Here is a 23676-nt window from a genome sequence, read left to right on the forward strand (position 1 = left end):
ACCAGTTTATTGTGGTACATTCTATTGTATTGTGTTTTTATACAATATTCGTTATTTATAAGTACATTTTTCTTATTTAAAAACATGTAACAAAAAAAATTGCAGTGTTTTTTGGGGGTCCGGAACGGATTAAAGGCTTTTCAATTCATTCAATGGGGAAAATTAATTTGAGATAAGAGCATTTTGATTTACGAGCTCGGTCACGGAACGAATTAAACTTCACTGTGTATCACTGTGTTACAAATGGGCTTCCTTCAGGGAACAATTAATAGGTTACATACAACCTACATATTTTCTGTAGCAATTTAAGTAAATTAAACCTTGCAAGTTGAAGCAGACAATTTGCACAGGTGTCCCAACTTCTGTTGATTACTTAAAATCCCACTGTCTGTCTTAAGGCAGAGTTGGAACAGAATGTGTTACAACACCCTCTGAAGTCCTATTTGGACAATATTCCAGTGATAATGACAAGAAAAGGGCAACTAACAAATGAAATGTGACAGAGTATTATTAAGCTTAGAAATGTAGGCTTTTCATTTAGAGAAACTGCAAAAAAAGTCCAGTGGTGAGTCCAGTGGTATAAACAATCCAAAGGCAAGTGCAAACTGGAAGGAACTCTGATAGGAAGAGATCTGGAAGACCCAAAGTTACAATTCAACCAGAAGACAAGTTTCTCTTAGGGTTACCAACAGCTTCAAGCACAGCTTAACAGGGGTCAAAAAAAAGCAAGTCTCCTCTTCACAGTTTTTCAAAGATTGCAAAAGTTACAGAAAAGTTCAGGTTCCTGGACAGTATTTGGTCATGAGAGGGCAACATATACATTATTATCATATCTATATATTGATTCATCATTTTCTAGCCTGTTTATCAAGTTCTGGGCTGAGTGAAGTTAGAGAAACACTGGCCACAAACATGACATTGAAAATGATCTTGAGAATGCTAGGAGAACATGTACAGTGGTACCTTGTAGATTTTACCCGTTTAGGCAGGTAGTTTGGCATTCGGGCAATTTGTTTGGATTTTAACCTACAAAATTTCCAGCTCAGATCATGCCTGTGACACTGAGAAAGTTACTTTAAATGCATATGCTTTAATTTGTACTTTTAGTATCAGAGGCTGCCATCATTGGCTACAGGAGCAGGCAGTGTTGTAAAGTGGCCAAGGCATTGGACTTTAAACCACTAGTTTAGTTCCAGCCTCTGAATTTCTGTGTGATCCCCAAGCAATTACCTTAATATGTCTGCAGAGTGCTTACAGTGGTTGGCAGAGTACTTCTCCTCTGAACTATTGACGTGTACGACCTACCTTCTAGAGTAAGTCTCATATCTGTTGGGGGGGGGGGGGAATATTGTCAGTCTGTTGCTTCCATTTTAAAAAATAAAAGAATGATGAACAGAAACCTATAGAATAGTATGTGTGAGACTATTACTGTCTCTTCCTGATCATGTGTTGATTGATTTGATTTAATTATTATGGATATTGCCTGTTAACAGATCATTTACTAGAAATTCATGTTTGGCTCATAGCTAATATAGAGCTAATATTATAGATATGTTTATGTAACACACACATACACACATATGGGAAATAATTAAATGAATCTCGATTGCATTTAATGCCATCAAGATCTGCAGTCCATTATTTTTATGCCTGTCCAAAAAAAACACTAGATGATGTTAAGGAATTCAGCGTAACAAAAATATACTGCTTCTTGATTATTGTCTTATTGCAGTATTTTGCTTTTTACTAGCAACTCCTCTTTTCAAGCTACTTCATGTCATTTCCTAAACACATAGGGCAGTAGACATTTCTGAGAAAAACCTACAACTGTTAACTGCAGGTAAATGCTATATTTGTCTTGTGTCACGTTATTTTTAGATGGCAGGAAATTTAAACTTCACATTATGCTGTCTGAAACTTAATTATTATTTTTACTTGCAAGCCATGATTTTAAGTAACATCTTACATCAGACATATATTGTAAGGTAGAAGATTTTTAAATGTAATTACTTAGAAATATGACTCATTGCACAATTATGTTACATTGCTTGTTAGGTTGGTGCATGAAAACTTATATACAGTATATTCTTGATATTTGCACTTCATCTCACTTTTTTAAAACTTCTTTGTGGTTATGACGTAAGTGATAAGAGAAGGTAGAGTTTCCAGTCCAGTGGTACTAGCAAGGCAAAATATTTTTCTTGTAAAGTAACCCTATAATTAACCTTCTATATCCTTGTACTGTTTTTCTTGGAATTTTAAAAATGTTTATGCTATTTATAATATTTTTAACGCATTGCAAGCAACAAAAACCACATGTACAGAACACTTGAGTCTCACTAAGTTACTTTTTATGAGTGAGAGAGATGCCTCTCTAAATAAGAAATGGATTTACCTCAATATTCATCTGAGACAGAATGATCTACAACTTACAGTCTACAGTATCCAAAGAAAATCCAGGTATCACCTTTCTGCTATGAGCAATCTGTCTTTCTTTTAATCATCTTTGGCCTTTTTACTGTTTTATTTATTGCATCTTCACTTGGATGAAAATTATGTAAATGTATTAGCTTTGCATATAATAAAAGGTACAAATAGTCATGGAAATGCTTATATTTTTTACTTTATATTTCTTACTTTGTATCTCTGGAATGCTCCACATTATTTGAAGATTTAGTAGTTTTCCTTTACACTGATTTAAAAGAGGTTGCTGTTCTGTAAATCCCATTAGATTTTCACACTTTATTAAGTTCTTCATTGTATATGATTGATGAGTAAAATATTTACCTTCATTAAATAACTTGTTTTATTGATGTCCCAATTATTTCATAACTGTGTGCCCAGGGTTGACCTTGAACATAACATATTAGTAATTTTTACAAATATTATTCAAGTATACCGTGACCCTACTCAGGAATAAGCAGTCTTTGAAAATGGTATGGTATGGTTATTCAAGTATTATGTCTTTACAATAATTAAAGGCACTGTGTTTTTCTTTGAAACACGCAGCTGTAGAATTGTGCGCCAAATGCGTTTCTGTGGTAGTTGAACTACACCCTTCTCCTTATGCTGATTTCCCATGAGTAAACTTACCAGGAACACAACATGTTTGGTAAAATATATATAAAGATCATTAAGGCACACAAGACCCTTCCACACATCAGGGTCATAGTCCTAGGAGGGTCAGTAGGTACACTTAGTTTTGTAATATTATACTTCAGTGTGTTTACCTTATTCCTCACATTATTACCAAGGACTAGCAAGAATTAGCAGAAAGATCCTGAACTGTTATAACATTTGCAGTCGGCCAAACTCTGTACAGTAATGTGTTAGTGAAGCAACACCTGGAGTGGTCATCACGCTACAAAAAAGTCATTGCAGCCTTAGAAGCTATGCTGAGAACTAAGTTCATCCTGAGACTTAAAGGCACACCCTTCTTTGATAGGCTAATGCAATTAATTCTGTTTAGTTTTAAGATGAAACACAACATGAGGACCTAATACTGGTCTTCAGAATAACCAAAGACATCCATAAAGCTGGAGAAGTCTTTGAGGACATCAGTAGAGATAAAAGAAGGGTGTGTTTAAGAATACAGCTGGGAAGTGCTTCTTTACATTGGGAGTGGTGGGAATCTGCAGCAAACTTGCATAGTTGAAATGTAAATCTTCACAACTTTTAAGAAGTACCTGGATGAGATGATGATAATAATACTGTACATCTTATTTATATAGTGCCTTTCGCATGCTATTGGAACAATATAGCTTTTAGCTAACCAAGAAACCTTAGTGGACTGAATAATCTCCTCATGTTGGTCAAACTTTTTATGTTCTTATTCAGTCCTCCACAAAATCTACTTCCCATTTAATGCAATTTTGCTGGTATTGTTGAAGTCTGAAGATCTGCTGGCATTAGAACTCCAGTGCAGCCATACATAAACAGTAACACACTGCTTTCTATACATCGCTATCAACATTCTAGTAGTGTTTTGATTTTTTTTTTTCACACCTCTTTTTGTTACTTTTGGTGTAGGCAGTTTATAGGTGACATCTGAGGGGCTGATTGGTGATATTAGTGTACCATTGCCTTCTTCATATGCATGTTAAAAAGTGTGTAATGGCTCTTTCAGTTGGCATGGCCAAAGTAATGAGGTTTTTTATTTACTTAAATATGTACACAGGGTTCTTGTATCCTATTTTAATGAAAACATTCTCCTTAGATAAAGTATTAAAATAAATGGAAGGCTGATTTACTGTGGAAATGGTTCGCTCACCCTGTTTATAATGAGAGTGTAGAAACATAACCTTTTCACAAATCAAATTAAGTTCTGTGTGCACAATTTTGAATCGATTGTGTTAAGATCACTATATTTTCTCCACTTTCTGTTTTGACAATAGATAATACAGACAACAGATATGTACATTACTTGGGTGTTCTAAGGAGAAGTTTGGAAATAGCTAAGCTGACACACTTGGACAGACAAAAAATGTTGCATCAGCAGCGCTACTGTATAGTCCGTGAGTAACAGTGCATCAAATCAGGTTTTCAAGATGCAGTGCTCACGTTGCCATAAAAAAAATTAGAAGAAACTGGGCAAGTGGAAGGCATAAAACAGCAGAAGACTAAAAAAAGCTGTCTGCATCTGATGAACAGTATATAAATATCATTATTTTGTGGGACAGAAGGAAATATTGTGAAATTCTTGCTCAGCAATTGGCACAGTCATCCGGCACCAAAGCATATACTCCTGTCATTCAATGAAGTCTTAAAAGAAGTGGTCTTGTGGGGCATGTCAAAGCCACAAAACCATTCATGCGGAAGGAAAATACCCATAAGATACAAAGGTGTGCAAAAAATACATAAAATGTGGAGTGTCAGTTAGTGGAATTAAGTCTTATGAAGGAAATTTAAAATGTATTTTTCACAAAGATGCCTTTATTTAAGAAGAAGAGTTGGGTAGAAGTGTGTTGATACCTCAGCAGCCTTTTAAAAAGCAGAATAGTAGCTCTGTCATGGTCAGGGGCTGCATATCAAACAATAGTGTAGGGGATCTGGTGAGAATATGAAATGATGACAGAAATATAAAATATTTTGATTCATTATAATTTCCCATGACTTATTTGCAAAATACAGAGCAAACACAATTATGACTTACTTGGATTGGAAACCTGTAGTTGGAACACTTACAAGCTGTATGTGATCTCTCGGACAGGTGAAAAACCAAAAGCAGTCAAAAGGTGAGTTATAGCAAATACTGCAAGAAGCACAGAAGAATTCTGAAAAATTATGCAGTAGTGTATCAAAGCATTTTTTTCTGTTTAGCATTCAGAGGGAAGCCACACAAAATAATGATTTATTTTAAAAACAGACACCATTCTTGTTACTCTTTGTTGCGTCAATGCTTCTTCTGTTTGTTCTAATGTTATACAGTGTTTTGATGAGCAAATACCATTTATTGCCAAGATAATTAACATTAAAACTAATTTTCTTGGGTGGCCTAACTTTTACTTGGTACTGAATTTGATATAAACAAATGCACTGCATGTGCATTTATTAATTGGTATTAATTCTTTTGGTGAAGTTCTTTCTTTTTAGTCAGTACAGCAGTGCAGTGGTCAGCGCCTGTATGGAGTTTTTACCTTTTCCTCATTTTATATTGGGTTTCCTCCCAGGTATTTTGTTTTTTCTCCCATATTCACAAAGACTGGTAAGTTAGGCTAAATTGTAAGCTTAACTTGGCCTTAGTATTAGCAATGGTGGGCATATGCTAAAGCCCAGCCTTCTACCTTGAAACGGATTCAGCAGATTTGAGCATATATGTATGTATGGATTCTTACTTAACTGAACACTTTTTAATTTTGAATATTTTTTCAGATCTCCATGGAGAATGATTACCTTGGTCCCAGACGAATTGAGAGCTTGAAAAAAGAAGATTCAGACTGGCAAAAAAAAGCACAGATGGCTGTGCTTTCTATTCAGGACCTGACAGTCAAATACTTTGAAATTACAGCACGAGCTCAAAAAGGTAACTTTGGAAATTGGTTTGTTCTGTTTATATATAGAGAAAAGACTTTTCATGAGAATTGGTCATCTTCAAGAAAACCTTCAAATTTGTCAATGTTTTCAAACAATTCTGCTACATTATGCAGTTTACTTTCCATTAATAAGAGGTCATACACAAAACTGGAGAACCTTTGTTGCTTTTGGAATACTCAGTATATGTATAACATTAGCCTGATGGATTGACTGTGAACATAGTTATCAGATTTAAATATTTTGTATAATGCCATGAGAGTGGCAATATAGTAATTTCCTATGGATATGCAGATGCTGTGCTCACCACAAATTATATATTCGGTGGCCAATTTGTTTGGTACAAATGGTTGTTAATATAAATAGCCTAGTCTTCCAAATATCCAGTCATGTGACAGCAACTGACTAATATAAGGGGTAGTCAACAATTTTTGAGCCCGAGTCTGAACCTGAAAGGTGAATTCTGCGTTGCTGAATTGCCAAAGATAGGCTACTGTGTACTAAAATATGGTAATTAAAATTATTATCAAGTGTTGTTTATAGTCTGTGTTTGTAATTTTAAGACCAGGTCAGCATGGATGCCAAAAAAACACAAAATTTAGTGAAGTCCTACTATACAGTGGTGTGAAAAACTATTTGCCCCCTTCCTGATTTCTTATTCTTTTGCATGTTTGTCACACAAAATGTTTCTGATCATCAAACACATTTAACCATTAGTCAAATATAACACAAGTAAACACAAAATGCAGTTTTTCAATGATGGTGTTTATTATTTAGGGAGAAAAAAAATCCAAACCTACATGGCCCTGTGTGAAAAAGTAATTGCCCCCTTGTTAAAAAATAACCTAACTGTGGTGTATTACACCTGACTTCAATTTCCGTAGCCACCCCCAGGCCTGATTACTGCCACACCTGTTTCAATCAAGAAATCACTTAAATAGGAGCTGCCTGACACAAAGAAGTAGACCAAAAGCACCTCAAAAGCTAGACATCATGCCAAGATCCAAAGAAATTCAGGAACAAATGAGAACAGAAGTAATTGAGATCTATCAGTCTGGTAAAGGTTATAAAGCCATTTCTAAAGCTTTGGGACTCCAGCGAACCACAGTGAGAGCCATTATCCACAAATGGCAAAAACATGGAACAGTGGTGAACCTTCCCAGGAGTGGCCGGCCGACCAAAATTACCCCAAGAGCGCAGAGACGACTCATCCGAGAGGTCACAAAAGACCCCAGGACAACGTCTAAAGAACTGCAGGCCTCACTTGCCTCAATTAAGGTCAGTGTTCACGACTCCACCATAAGAAAGAGACTGGGCAAAAACGGCCTGCATGGCAGATTTCCAAGACGCAAACCACTGTTAAGCAAAAAGAACATTAGGACTCGTCTCAATTTTGCTAAGAAACATCTCAATGATTGCCAAGACTTTTGGGAAAATACCTTGTGGACTGATGAGACAAAAGTTGAACTTTTTGGAAGGCAAATGTTCCGTTACATCTGGCGTAAAAGGAACACAGCATTTCAGAAAAAGAACATCATACCAACAGTAAAATATGGTGGTGGTAGTGTGATGGTCTGGGGTTGTTTTGCTGCTTCAGGACCTGGAAGGCTTGCTGTGATAGATGGAACCATGAATTCTACTGTCTACCAAAAAATCCTGAAGGAGAATGTCCGGCCATCTGTTCGTCAACTCAAGCTGAAGCGATCTTGGGTGCTGCAACAGGACAATGACCCAAAACACACCAGCAAATCCACCTCTGAATGGCTGAAGAAAAACAAAATGAAGACTTTGGAGTGGCCTAGTCAAAGTCCTGACCTGAATCCAATTGAGATGCTATGGCATGACCTTAAAAAGGCGGTTCATGCTAGAAAACCCTCAAATAAAGCTGAATTACAACAATTTTGCAAAGATGAGTGGGCCAAAATTCCTCCAGAGCGCTGTAAAAGACTCATTGCAAGTTATCGCAAACGCTTGATTGCAGTTATTGCTGCTAAGGGTGGCCCAACCAGTTATTAGGTTCAGGGGGGCAATTACTTTTTCACACAGGGCCATGTAGGTTTGGATTTTTTTTTCTCCCTAAATAATAAAAACCACCATTTACAAACTGCATTTTGTGTTTACTTGTGTTATATTTGACTAATGGTTAAATGTGTTTGATGATCAGAAACATTTTGTGTGACAAACATGCAAAAGAATAAGAAATCAGGAAGGGGGCAAATAGTTTTTCACACCACTGTATTTTACTAGGATATTACTATTAAATTTCTGATTCCAGAAAATTGAATATATTTTGCCTTCAGAGATTAATTCTTGCCTAGGAATTGTGGACCTTTACCCCAGTCCCTTATATATACCAAGTCTGGAGATGGGCATCAGAATGATGTTGTGGCAAGACCCCTCTTAACACAGATCCAAGGTCTTACTGACACTCAACATCAATGACAGGAGAAAATAATGGAAGGTAAAACTTGGGTACTTGGCAATTCTGTGGAAGAAAGGAGATTGTCAGACCCATAATATTATGTTTTCTTTGCACACATTAGGTTTCTTTATACCAACCAAACATGATTTGAATAATATAGTGTAAAGATGAGCATTTAAATGATGATGATGATTAAAGAATATTTTAAATTCCTTAATAAAGATAATCAAGTGTTGGGTCTTTATCATTAAAGTTATTTTTTTTAATTATTTTAGAGCAGAGGTTTGGTATCCAAAATGAGTTGCAGATGTTGGCTCATGTCACGACTGACAGTAGTATAAAATGCGAATTGGTTGCATATGATTTGTGAAGTGTGTCACGGTGGGTTGAATAAGCAATTCATATTTCTCCAGTATGACGATAGGCGGCAATTCTCCAAAGTGGGAAGCTATGAAAATCGGCAGGGATTTTCCTAGGGGGACCCTCATGTGCTATGTAAGTCGGCGGAGATTTTCCAGAATTCATGATTCATTTTTCAAGATTCATTCTGACAGTCGTCATGGAATGGTTCTCAAAGACACTAAGAAGAACAAGATTGGATCGTAAGAAAAAAGTTTTGGAAACTGTTTTAGAGGGCTTTTTTTGTACCCATTTTTGTACCCACTTGAGTTGCACTCCATTACTTAGGGTATCAGAAGGTACAGCAAATATCCCATCCAGAGCGGGCATCAAAGTAGCACACAAGCCCACAAACATGCTGCACAGTCTTTTTAATGCAAAAAGCAAGAAATCAGCAGCAGAGACACGGAACGCAGTGTACAGCATCCCATGTAATGCATGTCCAGTGGTATATGTGGGGCAGACATCAGAAACACTTGCCACACGTATACAGGCACAAAGCAGTGCAATTAGAAGAAAGGACCCACAGTCTCTGATTTACACACTTGCAGGTTTGACCAGACACACATTTAAATGGGACTCAGTGCAAGTAAAATTCAAGGCTAATACTAAAAGTGCCAAAGAACTAGCTGAAATGTGGCTATCCAATGAAAACGCTATTAACAGACATTTGGAAAATGAACCCAGCATATTCAGACTTGAAAAGAAGCACATACAAACAATAAATAAGACTTCATGACCAACACCCTCCAAACCTCACCTCATCAATCTGCACCCCACATCCACCTGTCCTCCCCTCCTTATTTGCTGTATATTGCCTTGGGTTCCTCTGATGAGGAATGAAAGCTTAGGAATTAAAAAAAAAAAAAACGTGATTCATTTGCTCCCTTTGTGGATTTCCAGCTACAAATATGCAAAACATACTTCCGGTGTCCCGATGGTTTGTCCCAGGAGCACTTCTGAGTAAGGCTGGATCCTGAGAAAGAAGGGCTCCCCAGTCCCTGCAGCACTCCCTGGCGGCACCCGTGGAACCCAACAGAGCTAAGTAGAAGAACTCCAATTCCCATGGTGCCCTGTGGGAATCCAAGATGCTGCTGTAACCCAGGGGCCCTGCCATCTGGTGGTGTGAGGGAAATAATGTCCTGTGTATGCCATTTCCCCCAATTCTTCCCAGTTGAGGGTGTCCTGGCTGGGTAAGGATGCCAGCCATCCCTCACTCATATACATTCTTTTTTTTTTATAATAGCATTTTATAGTTAGGTTTCACCACACTACATTCAAGTTTATAGGAAATGTTAGGTTAAGTACAGCTAAGGATGAATATGTACACACATGAATATCCCATTGCTTTTGTATGGAATTTGGTTTGTTTATGTATATAATAATTTCATTTATTTACTTAAAAAAAGCCTGAGTGGATCCTTCTGATTCTTTCTGCATTTTCTTAAACTGTGTTTTAATTGAATAGTCATCTTTCTTTTGCGATGTGCATACTGTACAATAACCATTATTTACCGTATGTTGCAGTAATTATCACTATCTACCAAAATAAAAAAAAAAATCACCTGTTAACTATTTTAGCAGTACCATTCATCCCAGTGGAAGAACCACAAATCAGTCTTTACCAGAGTGACTCTGGCCAAATGTTACTTGTAAATCCTTTCTACCAGCTCCCCTTCTGATAGTGATTTCAAAACAAATGGGAACATTGTATCCTGGCACAGAGAACCCCAAAACTCTCTGACACTAGACAGTCAAAAATTTGTAAATGAAAGAATAGCCCCATTGTTCACTGTATGAGGGTAAGAGCCTATACCTCTTGTAATATTTACATTCAAAATATACTCATTTATACAGCTGTTAGTTGTTACAAAAATTGTTAAAAGGTCTTCAAAAATCTAGATTTTTATTTGCATATTTTATTTATTTAAACTCGCATTCAGCACTGAAAGGAAGTTATTTGGGTACTGTATGTTGCATCATAATAAGAAGCCTTTTTGGTTTCTTCTGTGCTCAAAGTACAATTCAAACTTAAAACTGAACATCAGAAAAGTAATTATCAGTAGTTATCAAAATAGAATGAGATGGAAAAAAACATTGTGAAAACGTTTTTGAGCAAATCACCCAGCCCTACTAAAGTGTACACAGGCATTGCTACTTCCTATGTGTATCCCGTTATGCCCACAACTGACCCTTTTTTCCAAAGATACTTCATGCAGGATAATACACCATGTCACAAAACACGTATCATCTAAGGCTAGTTTTATGAGCAGAACAGTGGCTTCCTTTTACTTGTGTGTACTGGGCCCTGATCATAGTCCATCCATCCATCCATCCATTATCCAACCCGCTATATCCTAACTACAGGGTCACAGGGGTCTGCTGGAGCCAATCCCAGCCAACATAGGGCGCAAGGCAGGAACAATTTCCTGGGCAGGGCGCCAGCCCACTGCAGGGCATGAGCATAGTCCAATAGAGCAATTTTGGGATAAGGTGGGATAGGAGGTTCACATTGTGAAAATATATAGCCTTCATATTTGTCAAACTGCATGAAGGTGTCAAGTCAGCATAGGCCAAAATCTTTAAGGAATGTTGCCAGCTCCTTGTTGTATCTGAGCATTGAAGAATTCAGGCTGTTTTGGACTCAAAATGTGGTCCTACCTAGTACCAGATAGGTATATCTAATAGAGTGACCACTGTGTATAAGAACAATGTTTAAACAGAGGGATTCATGAAGACATTCTAAGGTGTCTTAAGAGTCTTCAGTGTGATACTGGAAATGGCCCAAATTTGGCTGACAATGCGACATCGCAGGAAAAGTGAAGTTTAGGCTAGAGTAAGAATACAGATTAATGGCTTAGGGTTTCCCAGGAGAGACATACATTGGTAAATAAAATAACGATGGTATAACTATGAAGAAAATTGATCCCATCCTTATGAATACCAGGTGGAGGGCCATTACAGCTGCTGAGAGACTATACAGCCTTGTGTGTGATTTCAAACACCATGTAGACATAGGAACACTCTCAACCAGACCCAATACCTCATTCAACCAACATTCTGGTAATTGTGGTAAGGGATGCCTATGTAAGGGACATCAGCAGCTGATAGAACTCATTACCCATTCACATTGACACCCCTCATTTAATCCTTCAGAATGTTCCATCACCCACTGTAGGTTGTGTACATAGACCTGAGATCTGTTTTTCTCAAACAGTAAGGAAGCATTTTGGCTCTTCCTTTTCAAGTTTCAGATGCCTATGAAGATCATTGACTTCAAGTATTCCATCTACACAAAGATGTGGTGGCACCTTGTTAACAAACATGTAGAAAGATCTGTTAATGTCGCTGGATATAATTAAGGAATAAACAAGTACATTTGGAAGGATTTTGCCTCTTGAAAAGGAGAAAACAAATGGTATTATATGCTAGTGCAATACTTAATTACACAGCACTGCTTAAGAGAAAATGCAGACATCATGACATCAGATTAGTCTTTGGTTGTGTTCTTAAAATATAATTATAGTATAAAGAACATAAATACATTTTATGCATACCTAGGTGAGGCTTATGGAAGTGGCAAAAACAGTCTTAAACAATTAGGATATTTTGGGTATTATGGCAAAATAAAATATGCATATTTGTATGTGTATGTGTATATAGTTACGCGTGGACAAAGTAAGTTCAGAAAAACGCAAGGTTGATTTTTTTGTATTCTGTATTGTCCTAATGTGAAATGCTTTATAATCTTTTGGTAATTAAAAACTGAATATTGCTCAATTAAATCATTTTGTTTGCACAAGTGAAATAAACTTTTATAAAATGCTAGCAAGTTTTTCTTAAAAGGTCACAGCCATAAAGATCAGGTAACATGCCTATCTTCCTGGTGAATAAGATTGTTATTTCTATGCAACCTGAATTTTACTTAAACTGCAAATGCTCTCTATAGGACTTCAAATTATAAATGTGCAAATTTGTTTCCTGAATTGGTTTCAGTTTATGATCATCTGTCTGTCTGTCCATCTATATCTAGCTGTATATGACCGTATGAAGGTTGACCAGAAGAAATTTGGAAAAGCAGCATGGGCAGCAGCTGTTGAACGAATGGAAAGACTTCAGTATGCTGTGTCTAAAGAGACTCTTCAACTTATGAGGGCTAAAGAAATCTGCCTTGAACAGAAGAAACGTGCACTGAAAAATGAGGTATAGAAAGAGAAATTTTCAGGGTCCAAATACAAATATTTCTTTATCATGTAAAATTTTCAAGATTTTCATTATACAGTTTTGACCGATCTTAGTTTTTTGGGGCGGCACAGTGGTGCAGTGGGTAGCGCTGCTGCCTCGCAGTTGGGAGACCTGGGGACCTGGGTTCGCTTCCCGTGTCCTCCCTGCGTGGAGTTTGCATGTTCTCCCCGTGTCTGCGTGGGTTTCCTCCGGGCGCTCCGGTTTCCTCCCACAGTCCAAAGACATGCAGGTTAGGTGGATTGGCGATTCTAAATTGGCCCTAGTGTGTGCTTGGTGTGTGGGTGTGTTTGTGTGTGTCCTGCGGTGGGTTGGCACCCTGCCCAGGATTGGTTCCTGCCTTGTGCCCTGTGTTGGCTGGGATTGGCTCCAGCAGACCCCCCGTGACCCTGTGTTCGGATTCAGCGAGTTGGAAAATGGATGGATGGATGGATAGTTTTTTGGTTTTTATCTTTGTGTCTAATTAAAATCTTAGTTTTGTTTGACTCTTAATTTTTGTTACTGTACAGGATTTTCTTTAATTAGACAAGAATTTTGGTAATTTAGGAAAGAGAATTCCATGATCACACTCATTGTAATAATTTGTTGTTTTTGTGTTTAAATGTAGCTTTAAATATAATAAAGTTAAGAAGGAATTTAAGAAGAGGCAACAAAAGTAGAAGTGTCACTTATGTGTTTAATATCTGAGAATTGTCACCTTATAGAGTGTGTCCTACAAATGTGAATGTGTCACTGAAAGCTTTCTGATGTGAACTAGGAGAGCGAGTCCTGTATCTCAGACTACAATCAGTTATCAGCTGCATGACTTTTAAACTTAATATACACTATCTATCTATCTATCTATCTATCTATCTATCTATCTATCTATCTATCTATCTATCTATCTATCTATCTATCTATCTATCTATCTATCTATCTATCTATCTATCTATCTATCTATCTATCTATCTATCATAGCAGATCAACTTCAACTCAAACTGGTCACATGTATCTTTGATTATGCGTTATATGCATTGTACAAGTAAATATCTTGTTAAATAATATATAACATTGTATTAAATAGTATTTTTTTTTATTTAAAATTCAGATGCAGTCTCTGCAAGGAGGGGATGATGCCATTGCCCATCTTGATCAGCTTGAGTCGAATTATTACGACTTGCAATTGCAGCTCTATGAAATTCAGTTTGAGATTCTAAAATGTGAAGAGCTTTTACTAACAGCACAACTTGAGAGCATCAAGAGGCAAATTATAGGTACTGAATGTGTTTCTGCTAGTCAATCTAAAATTCCAAGTATTTTTATTGTTCAAAAATCCAAAAGGTAAAACTTTTGTCTGTACCTGCAGCCGTTGTTGTTGTGGGTTAAGGTCTAGACAAGCCACATTGTTTTGTAAAGAGAGTATATACTGTATCTAGTAAATTGGTAATATTTTACAGAAATAGTCAACAGCAGTTTAATCCACTTTTAAAACATTTAAGCCAAGGACTATAATAGGTAACTACAAAATGTACTGAAAAATACACTTTCATTCTAATAATCCCTCTTGAAGTAGCTGCTTCTTAGTGTTACAAACACTTAACATTTCGAAGGAGGAAGATAAAAAGTTCATATATTGACTAATTGGAAGTTTACTGATGGCCCCTAGTGGGTCGCAGCCCAACGGTGGAAAACCACTCCTATAGAAACTTAGATGTGGCTATTTGTAATACAAGTACAGAGTTTACGGATTTCAGTAGGCAGTGTTCTCACAGAATAAACAATATCTACTGTATGCTACTGCATGTAAGACTTTGAAGCCAATCTAGCTTATGCCAAAGCCAATTTAACCCATTATTGATATAAAGTGTTTACTGTACCAATTTTTATTTTGATGTTGTTTTATCACAGTTTGCATGTCACTTGGTTTTTTCATGCTATTTTTAAGAGATTATTGATGATCTTTATTTGTATATGCAAGTGACAATCTGTGGTTGAAGAATGTTAGCATGTGTGATTAAGGGATTTAAGTGTATAGCGTGAGTCTAAAAGTCCCCACTACTGAATTACTTTCTGACCCTTAGTAAATAACCCACAAGCACATAGAAATATGAAAATATTTGTGCCATTGTAATTTTTAAGAAGCTTGAAATAGAAGTATTCAGCAAATTAATAATATCTAATGTAATTGCTAATTGACGTTGCCTTTTAAAATCCGCTGTAAGATTTTTGGCTATATAGTGGAGTTTTTTATTCTTTTTTTCACACTACATAAAAAAAAAACTTAACGGTCAATGAACAATCAGTTATCTGCAGACCTATTTAAAACTGTTACAAATGTCTTTGTGAGGAAAATTGAGAAATATTTAAGTTTAAGGCAATATAGTATTTAAATTATTATATTATTATAATATTATTATAAATTTGTTATCAGAATGCCAGGATGAGGTGGTCTATTATGACACATATGAGAGTTTGGATGCAATGGGAGCCACAGAAGACATGGTTTCATCGGTTCATCATCAGAAAGAGGAGCTTGTAAAACTGCAGCAAAGAGTACGTCAACTCGAGGCTAGAAGAGGCCGCATTTCTGCCAAGAAAGCCTACCTCAGGAACAAAAGGGTAAAAGTTTAATTACAACTGATCAGTTAATAATAGCCTTTCATTATTAACAATGTTTATTTATATCATTGTAGTTATGAACCAAATTAAAAACAAAAGCAAGAGTAGAAAAAGTTAAAACATATTTGTTACATCTAAATTGGCAAAAAAAATTGAGGCCTAGGAATATAAAATTCAGTAAACACTTGCAGTAATAGGGGAAAGGTGTGTGTGTGTTTTGTTAAACATGTTATTCTTGTTTTATTTCTATGGAAAATGTTCAAGTTTCCCCAAGTTAACTCCCCTTTTTCCAAGGAAGGGGAACAGAAGTATATTTATTATTAAGGCTTTAGCATTCTGTATTCATTTGATGTTTAATACATTCTTCCTTTTCTGTCCTTCATTGATAGCTTTTTCTGTATCTTTAATTGCCACACTATCTAAACAGTTTATAAGTTTACAGACAAAAACGTTACTCAGTTGCCCTGATATTTCTCAGTATGACTCCTAATTATCTTCATTTAATATTTTTACCCATATGTGGTTTACTAGTCTGCTTCAGTTTTGATGTTTGTCTTTCCGCACTGTATTTTCAGGCTCGCTTCTGCCCCTTTACTTTTCCCTTTCCTGTCCTCATTGCTTTCCCTGCCTGCTCTGGCTAATGGGTAGACAAAGTACCAGCTTACTAACAGGTGAGGTTAATATCCAGTGGTAGATGGAAAAACATGTCCTGTATAAGAAAAATATAAATAAGGTCAAAAAACTTGCCACTACAAGTCCAGTTATTAAATATATTACTCAAGTTTTCTTTGTTTTCTCTTACTAACATTGTCTCAAACCACTCTTCACAAAACACAGTAGCAATTTTAAGTTGGCAAACAAATAAAAGTGTTTTTAGAAAAGTACAATGGTATGAGGTATATTTCCAAATGTAATTAATGTTATTTTTAAACATTATGCATTCTGTACAAAGCAGGTTTAACATTTTAATCAGCTGTAGTTCCAGATGTTCAGAAGAGGTTGTTCTTTTAATGACCAATATTATCTTTTCTTAAACTGCCTTCACTTTTTGTTGTATTGGATTTTACCTTGTAATTAAGAATAGTAGGGCATAAAACATTCAGAAGCTTACTTATTACCTGTTTTTAAATGGTATATTTGACATGAGTACTGCCACTTCCCTTAGTTTGACCATGAAGTTCTTTTTTTTATTATGTTTTGATATTTAAACTCATTATCTTGAACATGCTTAGCTGAGCCTTCAGTCTTTTTTATGTTTGGTAATGTCTCACTGACCTTTAACAGACAGAAATATATGGAAACATTTGAGCAGATAAGTCATCCGTTGGTAGGCAAACAGACCATGCTACTTGGAGTAAGTAGCCCACATGTCATCCTGGCCTTTTCTGTGACAGCTGATAATGGTGGAATATTGAGCTAATTTATCTAACATGAAAAATAATATAAAGGTTGAAATTTGTCTCATTTCCTTACCATGCTTTTTGATTTTTGTTTAGCTTTTATGCTAATTGTATGTATAGAGGTTTTACTTTTCCCCTTTTCGCTACCAAGAATGCCTACAGTTTCATCTTTACAAATCTGCAGTAAAATATGACTTTGGAGTTTAAAAATATAGGAAAATGAGAATATCAATAAGATGTATTCACTGATTAAAAATATATATTTGAGTTATTATTATTGGATCTGCATTGTTTATTAGGGCGGTGTCGTTTGCACAATAAAAACCTAGTGCACAAGTAGTCAGCAATTGTTGGATAACCAAGCAGTTTTATTTACTTGCTTAACTCCAGTTTCATGCAATAAATTGCAATTCTTAATTATTCTTCAACAGGTGGTTATGAACTTAATATCCCATATGAGCCTGTTGATGCTAGGCACCAATCTCCAAAGCTTTCATAAACTGTATCATGCCCTTAGTAATACATTATATATGCATTCTTTAAACTTTGTACCAATTTTCCAATTTTTTTAGTGAACTTGACACAAAGAAATCATTGCTATGAATTTTTTTTGTTATGTCAGTAATGGTCACCTTTAAAGACAAGTTTTGTGACCATCTACTAGTCAAATCGGTTTGTTAAGACATTGTTAAGCCCTCTCATTACTCATTATGGACAGTGAACATAAATTAAACGTTTGAATTTTAGACTTCTACAGCTTTGTTGAAATGTCTGTTTTAATTATTTATCCCTCTCAGATTCCATGGTACAGTGCTTCTTACTAATGCGACAGTCAACCATAATGTGGGAGATTGAAGAGAGTACATTTTTCCTTATATGAACCAATCTGTATATTTCAGTTGTAAATTGTTATTAATGTTGCCCTTTAGTAGTAGCTTGCCTTTCAGATTCACCCCATCATCCTTGCATTTTTTCCTTTCCCATAATTCATATTGAAAACAGATAATCTGTTATGCAAAGTACAATTATTTCAATAAATCAATCAAAGACATACTCTGTGAATTCTGAAACACATTGCCTTTGCAACTGCTGCCATTCAGCTAGTATTTTTAAAGGTCCTGGATGTTTATACCCTTTTCCACAATGTTCCTTTTAGTTGCCATTTGTTGCTAGACACCCATATTTATTGTGTTATTGATTTGGCATACTTATAACTGAAATAACTGATATTTATCCTATGGATTTTACTGTCTGTTGACATCTTTAGTGGAAAAAGTGTTAGTGTTGTACACTTGAAGTCTGCTGCAGATTTTGCTGCCATGTTACAGTTTTCAATGGTGACATCATGCATGTTTTGCTTTTAAGTGATAAGCCAAGAACATTGTACTTATGTGATATTTAAATTTCCCCACACTAAGCTTACAAGTATTGACAATCCTTTAAACCTTCTCAGAAAGTTTTAAATCAAAAGCAAACATCATAAATTTAACAGAATATTTTAGATCGAGGTTCCTTAACTTTAAGTCAAGGTACACCATAATGCTGAACCATCTGGTCAGGGTCCTCACTAATATAAACCAACACAGAAAGAAGTGAAGCCTGATCTAGCATCTCTGTTACTACTAACAGTAGTCACACTGTATGATTTTTATATAATAGTAGACATTAATCAAAGCAAAATTTTAACTACAGTAGACTTGACACATATGTGATATCACCAGTTTTGTTTTCTTGGTGTAGCACCTCCAGGAATTTAAATGTTCTGGAGTATTCCCCTTTTCTTTCAGCCGTAAGTTGTTAAGTACTGAACTCTTATCAGGTACAACTAAAAGTGAGATTTCTTAACTCCTGCCCCTCAGCCTACTATTGCATTTAGGAATTTTAGCAAGTGGCATATTTTTTGTGTGGTTGTGTATGTGACCGTGGTGAAAGTGCCTCCATGTTCCTTGACTTTAAAAAAGGTCAGGGGTTGTGAATCGCTGGATCCTGGTTCCAGCGCCCTGAACTGCATCGTTGGACTTGGTACTCCAGTACTGGTGGTGTGGTGAAGGAGATCAATCACATCCTCGTGGGCAGATGCTGGAGGCTCTTGCAAAACTGCAGGGTCTACAGAAGTGCCCAGTTTGGGAATTCTAACCACAGACTTGTTGCTACTCTTAGGATCCAGCTTAGGTCCAGTAGGTTGCCACCTACTAGGAAAATGAGCCTGGACTTGGCCAGACTCCAAGACCAGGATGTTTCTAATGAGTTTGCACGCAGTTTGTGTGAGGAACTTTCCGATTTGGGTACGACTGCCGATCCTAATGTGATGTGGGAGACCTTCCGTGACAAGACCCTGAAGGTTGCTGAGGGTTGTGGTGGTGTTACCGGTGTTCCCAGAAGGAGGTGTTTCATCTGATGGATATCATTGAGAGGAGTCGCAGCTAATGGCTCAATGGCAACTCTGGTCTGTACCGGGAACTTAGAAGGACAGCTGCGAGGGCTCTGAGGGCAGATAAAGAGGCGTTTGTTAGAGGAATCTGTGAGCAAGTGACACACCATCTCTGGTCTAGCGACCCATGTCCTGCTTATAGAGGAATCAAAGCATTACGCATATCTGAATCTGTTCCTCGGAGAGTCGCAGTCAGGGCAGCTGTTGGAACGGTCCTTACGGATGACACTGCACTTGTGACCTGCTGGGCTGGCTACTTTGAGCAGTTGTTCAAAGTTGATCTTCCGGCTAGGATGTTGGATATCTCTCGGTCCACAGTTCTTGAGGCTGATCCTCCAATTAGCTGTGAACCACCCAATCTCACTGAGATTGCATAGGTGGTGAACCAGCTATGGGGGGGAAAGGCTGAAGGGATCTTTGGTATCCGGGGTGAACTTCTTCATGCTGGTGGCAAGGCTGTCCATCTGGCATTGCAAGCAATGTTTGCTTCCATTTGGGAGACTGGCATCATCCCAACTGACTGGAAAATGGGACTTGTCCCTATCTGGACAGGGAAGGGTGATTGTCTGGATTGCAGCAACTACAGGGGTATAACACTGCTCTCAGTGCTGGGTAAGCTCCTTGCTAGGGTCGTCTTCAATAGGATCCGTGATCACTTGCTCACCTACCAGCGACCGGAACAGTCTCTGGTTTTACGCTTAAGAAGTCTACCATCGACCACATCCTGGCACTGAGGGTTCTTATGGAGCACAAACGTGTATATCGGCAGAGTTTCTTTGCAGCCTTTGTCGATTTTCGCAAAGTGTTCGACTCAGTTGATCGAGCTGCCCTGTGGGACATCACGAGGGTTCGCAGGATCCCCTCGAGGTTGCTGGATATCATGGCCGGCCTATATACTGGTACTGTGAGTGCTGTGCAGAGTGGAGGCAGGACCTCTGTATTTTCCCCAGTTGATTCTGGGGTTTGTCAGGGGTGTGTTCTTGCTCCTACTCTGTTCAATACTTGTATAGTATGGACTGGGTGTTGGGTAAGGTCGTGGGGTCCAGTGGCTTTGGGGCATCTGTTGGTGAAGAAAGATTCACGGATCTTGACTTTGATGACGATGCTGTGATCTTTGTGGAGTCAATGGAGGCTCTGATCGGGGCGCCTGAGAGACTGAGCAAGGAGTCTGAGTCTCTGGGCTGGCGAGTGTCCTGATAAAAACCAAGATCCAGGCCTTTAATGACCTCTTGAGCACAGCCATCAGCAGTGTGTCTGTCTGCGGAGAGAGTGTTGACCTTGTTGAGAGGTTTACTTACCTTGGCAGTGACATTCATGTCTCTGGTGACTCTTCCTATGAAGTCAGTAGATGGATTGGGAGAGCATGGGGGGGTCATGACGTCGCTGGAAAAGGGGTGTGTGGCACTCCTGATATCTATGCAAAAGGATGAAGATCCAAGTCTTTAGAGTCCTGGTGCTTCCTGTCTTACTATATGGTTGCGAGACATGGACGCTATCCAGTGACATGAGACAAAGACTGGACTCCTTTGGTACTGCATCTCTCCGGAAAATCCTTGGTTACCATTGGTTTGACTTTGTGTCAAATGAGCGGTTGCTCATGGAGAACCAAATGAGGCATATTACCTGCATTGTGAGGGAGCATCAGTTACAGCACTACGGCCATGTGGCACGTTTCCCAGAGGGTGATCTGGACCTGAGTGACTGGACTAGGCCAAGGCGTCACTCACGTAACACCTGGCTGCGGCAGATAGAGGATCATTTCCGGAGTGTGGGACTGGACCGTGTGTTTGCCTGGGGGGTTGCAAACTGGGATCCAGAGTTGTTTCGTCGTGTAGTGGGTGCGGCAACGCTCTGTACCAGTGCATGCTCTCCAACTTGACTTGACTTGTTGTGTATGTCTTTTAGTTTTTCTTCACATCAAATGCTTTTTTAATGAATTATTTTTCAGTTTAAGAAAAGTACCATGGTTTGGCCAGGAAAAATAATTAGAAAGCTTTAAAATGTACTTATTTTTTATTTTAGAATAATTATATATTTACATATGAATTCACATCAAAAGAAGCAGAAAATAATACAAGTTACATAAAACTCCAGGTCAAAAAAAGAGGGAAATAAGTCAATTTTTGAAAGTTGCATATCTTTGTTTTATTAGGTCAAAGTCAGGTTTCAGTTTTGATACTTTAACTTTTTAAGCACAATTCCTATCCTAAATTCAGCCTATTCCTGTATTTATTTTTAAATATATTAATAATAAGTATTTGTAGTACTAGGGTGTTGTACCGTGTTAGCCATTATGAATGTAGAGAAAAGCCAAGCAAAATGACACCTTTTATTGGCTAACTAAAAAGATTACAATATGCTTTAGTTAGCCAATAAAAGATGTCATTTTGCTTGGTTTTTCTCTACAATAATAAGTATTAAAATGAAAGTTTATTTCTCATTGTTATATTGTATATTGTTCTGCCTTAGTCTGTCAGTTTCAAAAACTGTTCTTAAAATAACGGTACTAAAAACCTTTTAATGTTGGAGCATTGGACCTGAGAGAGATGGATGGAGAGTGTGAGGAAGACAGCCCTCTTTCACAGAAATTCTCATGTGAGAGGGAGCTGTTCCCTAAGAGCCAATGTGAGATGTGAAAGACTTTGATTGTTTTGTGGGTGATGGTCACGAATGAGGAAAACAAGGGTAGGAAAGAGGAGTAGATTCTTGCAAGTAGGAGCATTGTGAGATGACGCAGTGGGATTAAACCACAACAGAGCATGGGGACTCTAGTTTGGCTGCTGCCCTTCACCCCCCAATTTTTTATGTAAATGTTGTCAACCTCAGGTAGAAATGGACTCGATCTTGAAAACCTTTGGTTTAGATAGCAAGCGGTGCCGAACAACAACATTAAGGAACAATAATATTTTTACACTCAAATGTATGGTTATTTGTAACAAGAATATTCTAACCTAGTTTTGAATAATTTGACATTACACTAGTACATAGTACATTATACTATTCCGCAACTATTATGAAGTTATTTTGTTAGCATCTACATTGTATGTGATTTAGGACTATCACTATCATAGTAATATCATTTAGAGGGAACATTATCATAGTGGTTCTTCTTAGCCAGATGATGCTATGGTGGCCAAAGTATGCGTAATTGATAAGCTTTATTATAAAGTAATCATGCTTACTTTCTGAGCTTGATTATGTGATCCACCTGTACATTATAGTACTTTGAAAAATCTCTACCATCTCCATCTGTCTCTCCTTTTCCATCTGTCCATCAGACTGAGCTTTCTTATGCCCATCAGGTGAGCTTTCCACCTGACTAACCTCACGGCTTCAGATCCAGTGTATTTCATACTGTGAGGTGAGTACTTAGACAGGTAAAGAACAGAATTACTTTCAGAATCAGGCACATGACTGTAAATTCTTGGCACCATTAAGCTAAATTTTCATTCGCAGTCTTCAAGAACACTGCACCACTGACCCCATCCATAGTTCCTAAAGTTTCAAAATTCTGAGGTAGCTTCCAAACTGCTTTACTTAAAAGACCTACAAAGTTGCAGTCTTTCGACTTAAGAACCATGTCTTGTCATATGATGAGCTGGAGGAAGACAACTACCTCCTGGGTCTCACCTTTAAAAAGGTAATGTGTTTCAGTTCATAAGCTAGGACACTATACTGCTCTTTGTCGCTTAGAAGTTATTCTGAAGTGCAGTCAACACCCCATTCCTCTGTGTAGAATTATGCTGCTGTTTAACTGTAAAAGGTTCAAACTGTGCAGACGTGGCTTATTTGGAGATTATTACACACTTGTTAATTTACAAACCTTGTAAATTTTGTAACCTGTTTTTACTTAGATATAAACAAAGTCAAAAGTTTCCTTCTTATCTGTTGTATCTGTGTTAAATTAAAATCAAATGTAGTGTTCTAGTACTCCTCTCACCAGAGTGACTTATAATGATGGACAGATTCATGTGTTCATGTATATTGTCTTGTGTAGTACAGATTATTCTGTAACACTGAGCATGTTTACTGACCCTCTCAACAAATTCACGTTTGCTTTCGTGATGTCTGTTTTTATGGGTTTCAAATACGATTCATTTGTTCCATTGTATTATGCAGATCCTCAAAATCCATAATCTGCATGTGCTGGATAA

The 23676-nt window shown here is 37.3% G+C and overlaps 1 protein-coding gene across 1 annotated transcript in view; it reads left to right on the plus strand.

The window, feature by feature from the left end:
• The window catches only part of jmy (junction mediating and regulatory protein, p53 cofactor), a 117064-nt gene that overhangs the window by 73828 nt on the left and 19560 nt on the right, over positions 1-23676 (plus strand). The window contains exons 3-6 of the mRNA XM_051929506.1: positions 5872-6022; positions 12885-13054; positions 14181-14346; positions 15504-15691. Coding sequence (XP_051785466.1) covers positions 5872-6022; positions 12885-13054; positions 14181-14346; positions 15504-15691 — 675 coding nt within the window. The remainder of the gene's footprint in view (positions 1-5871; positions 6023-12884; positions 13055-14180; positions 14347-15503; positions 15692-23676) is intronic.

The sequence above is a fragment of the Erpetoichthys calabaricus genome, chromosome 7 (assembly GCF_900747795.2).
Source record: "Erpetoichthys calabaricus chromosome 7, fErpCal1.3, whole genome shotgun sequence".
NCBI classification, from domain to species: Eukaryota; Metazoa; Chordata; class Cladistia; order Polypteriformes; family Polypteridae; genus Erpetoichthys; species Erpetoichthys calabaricus.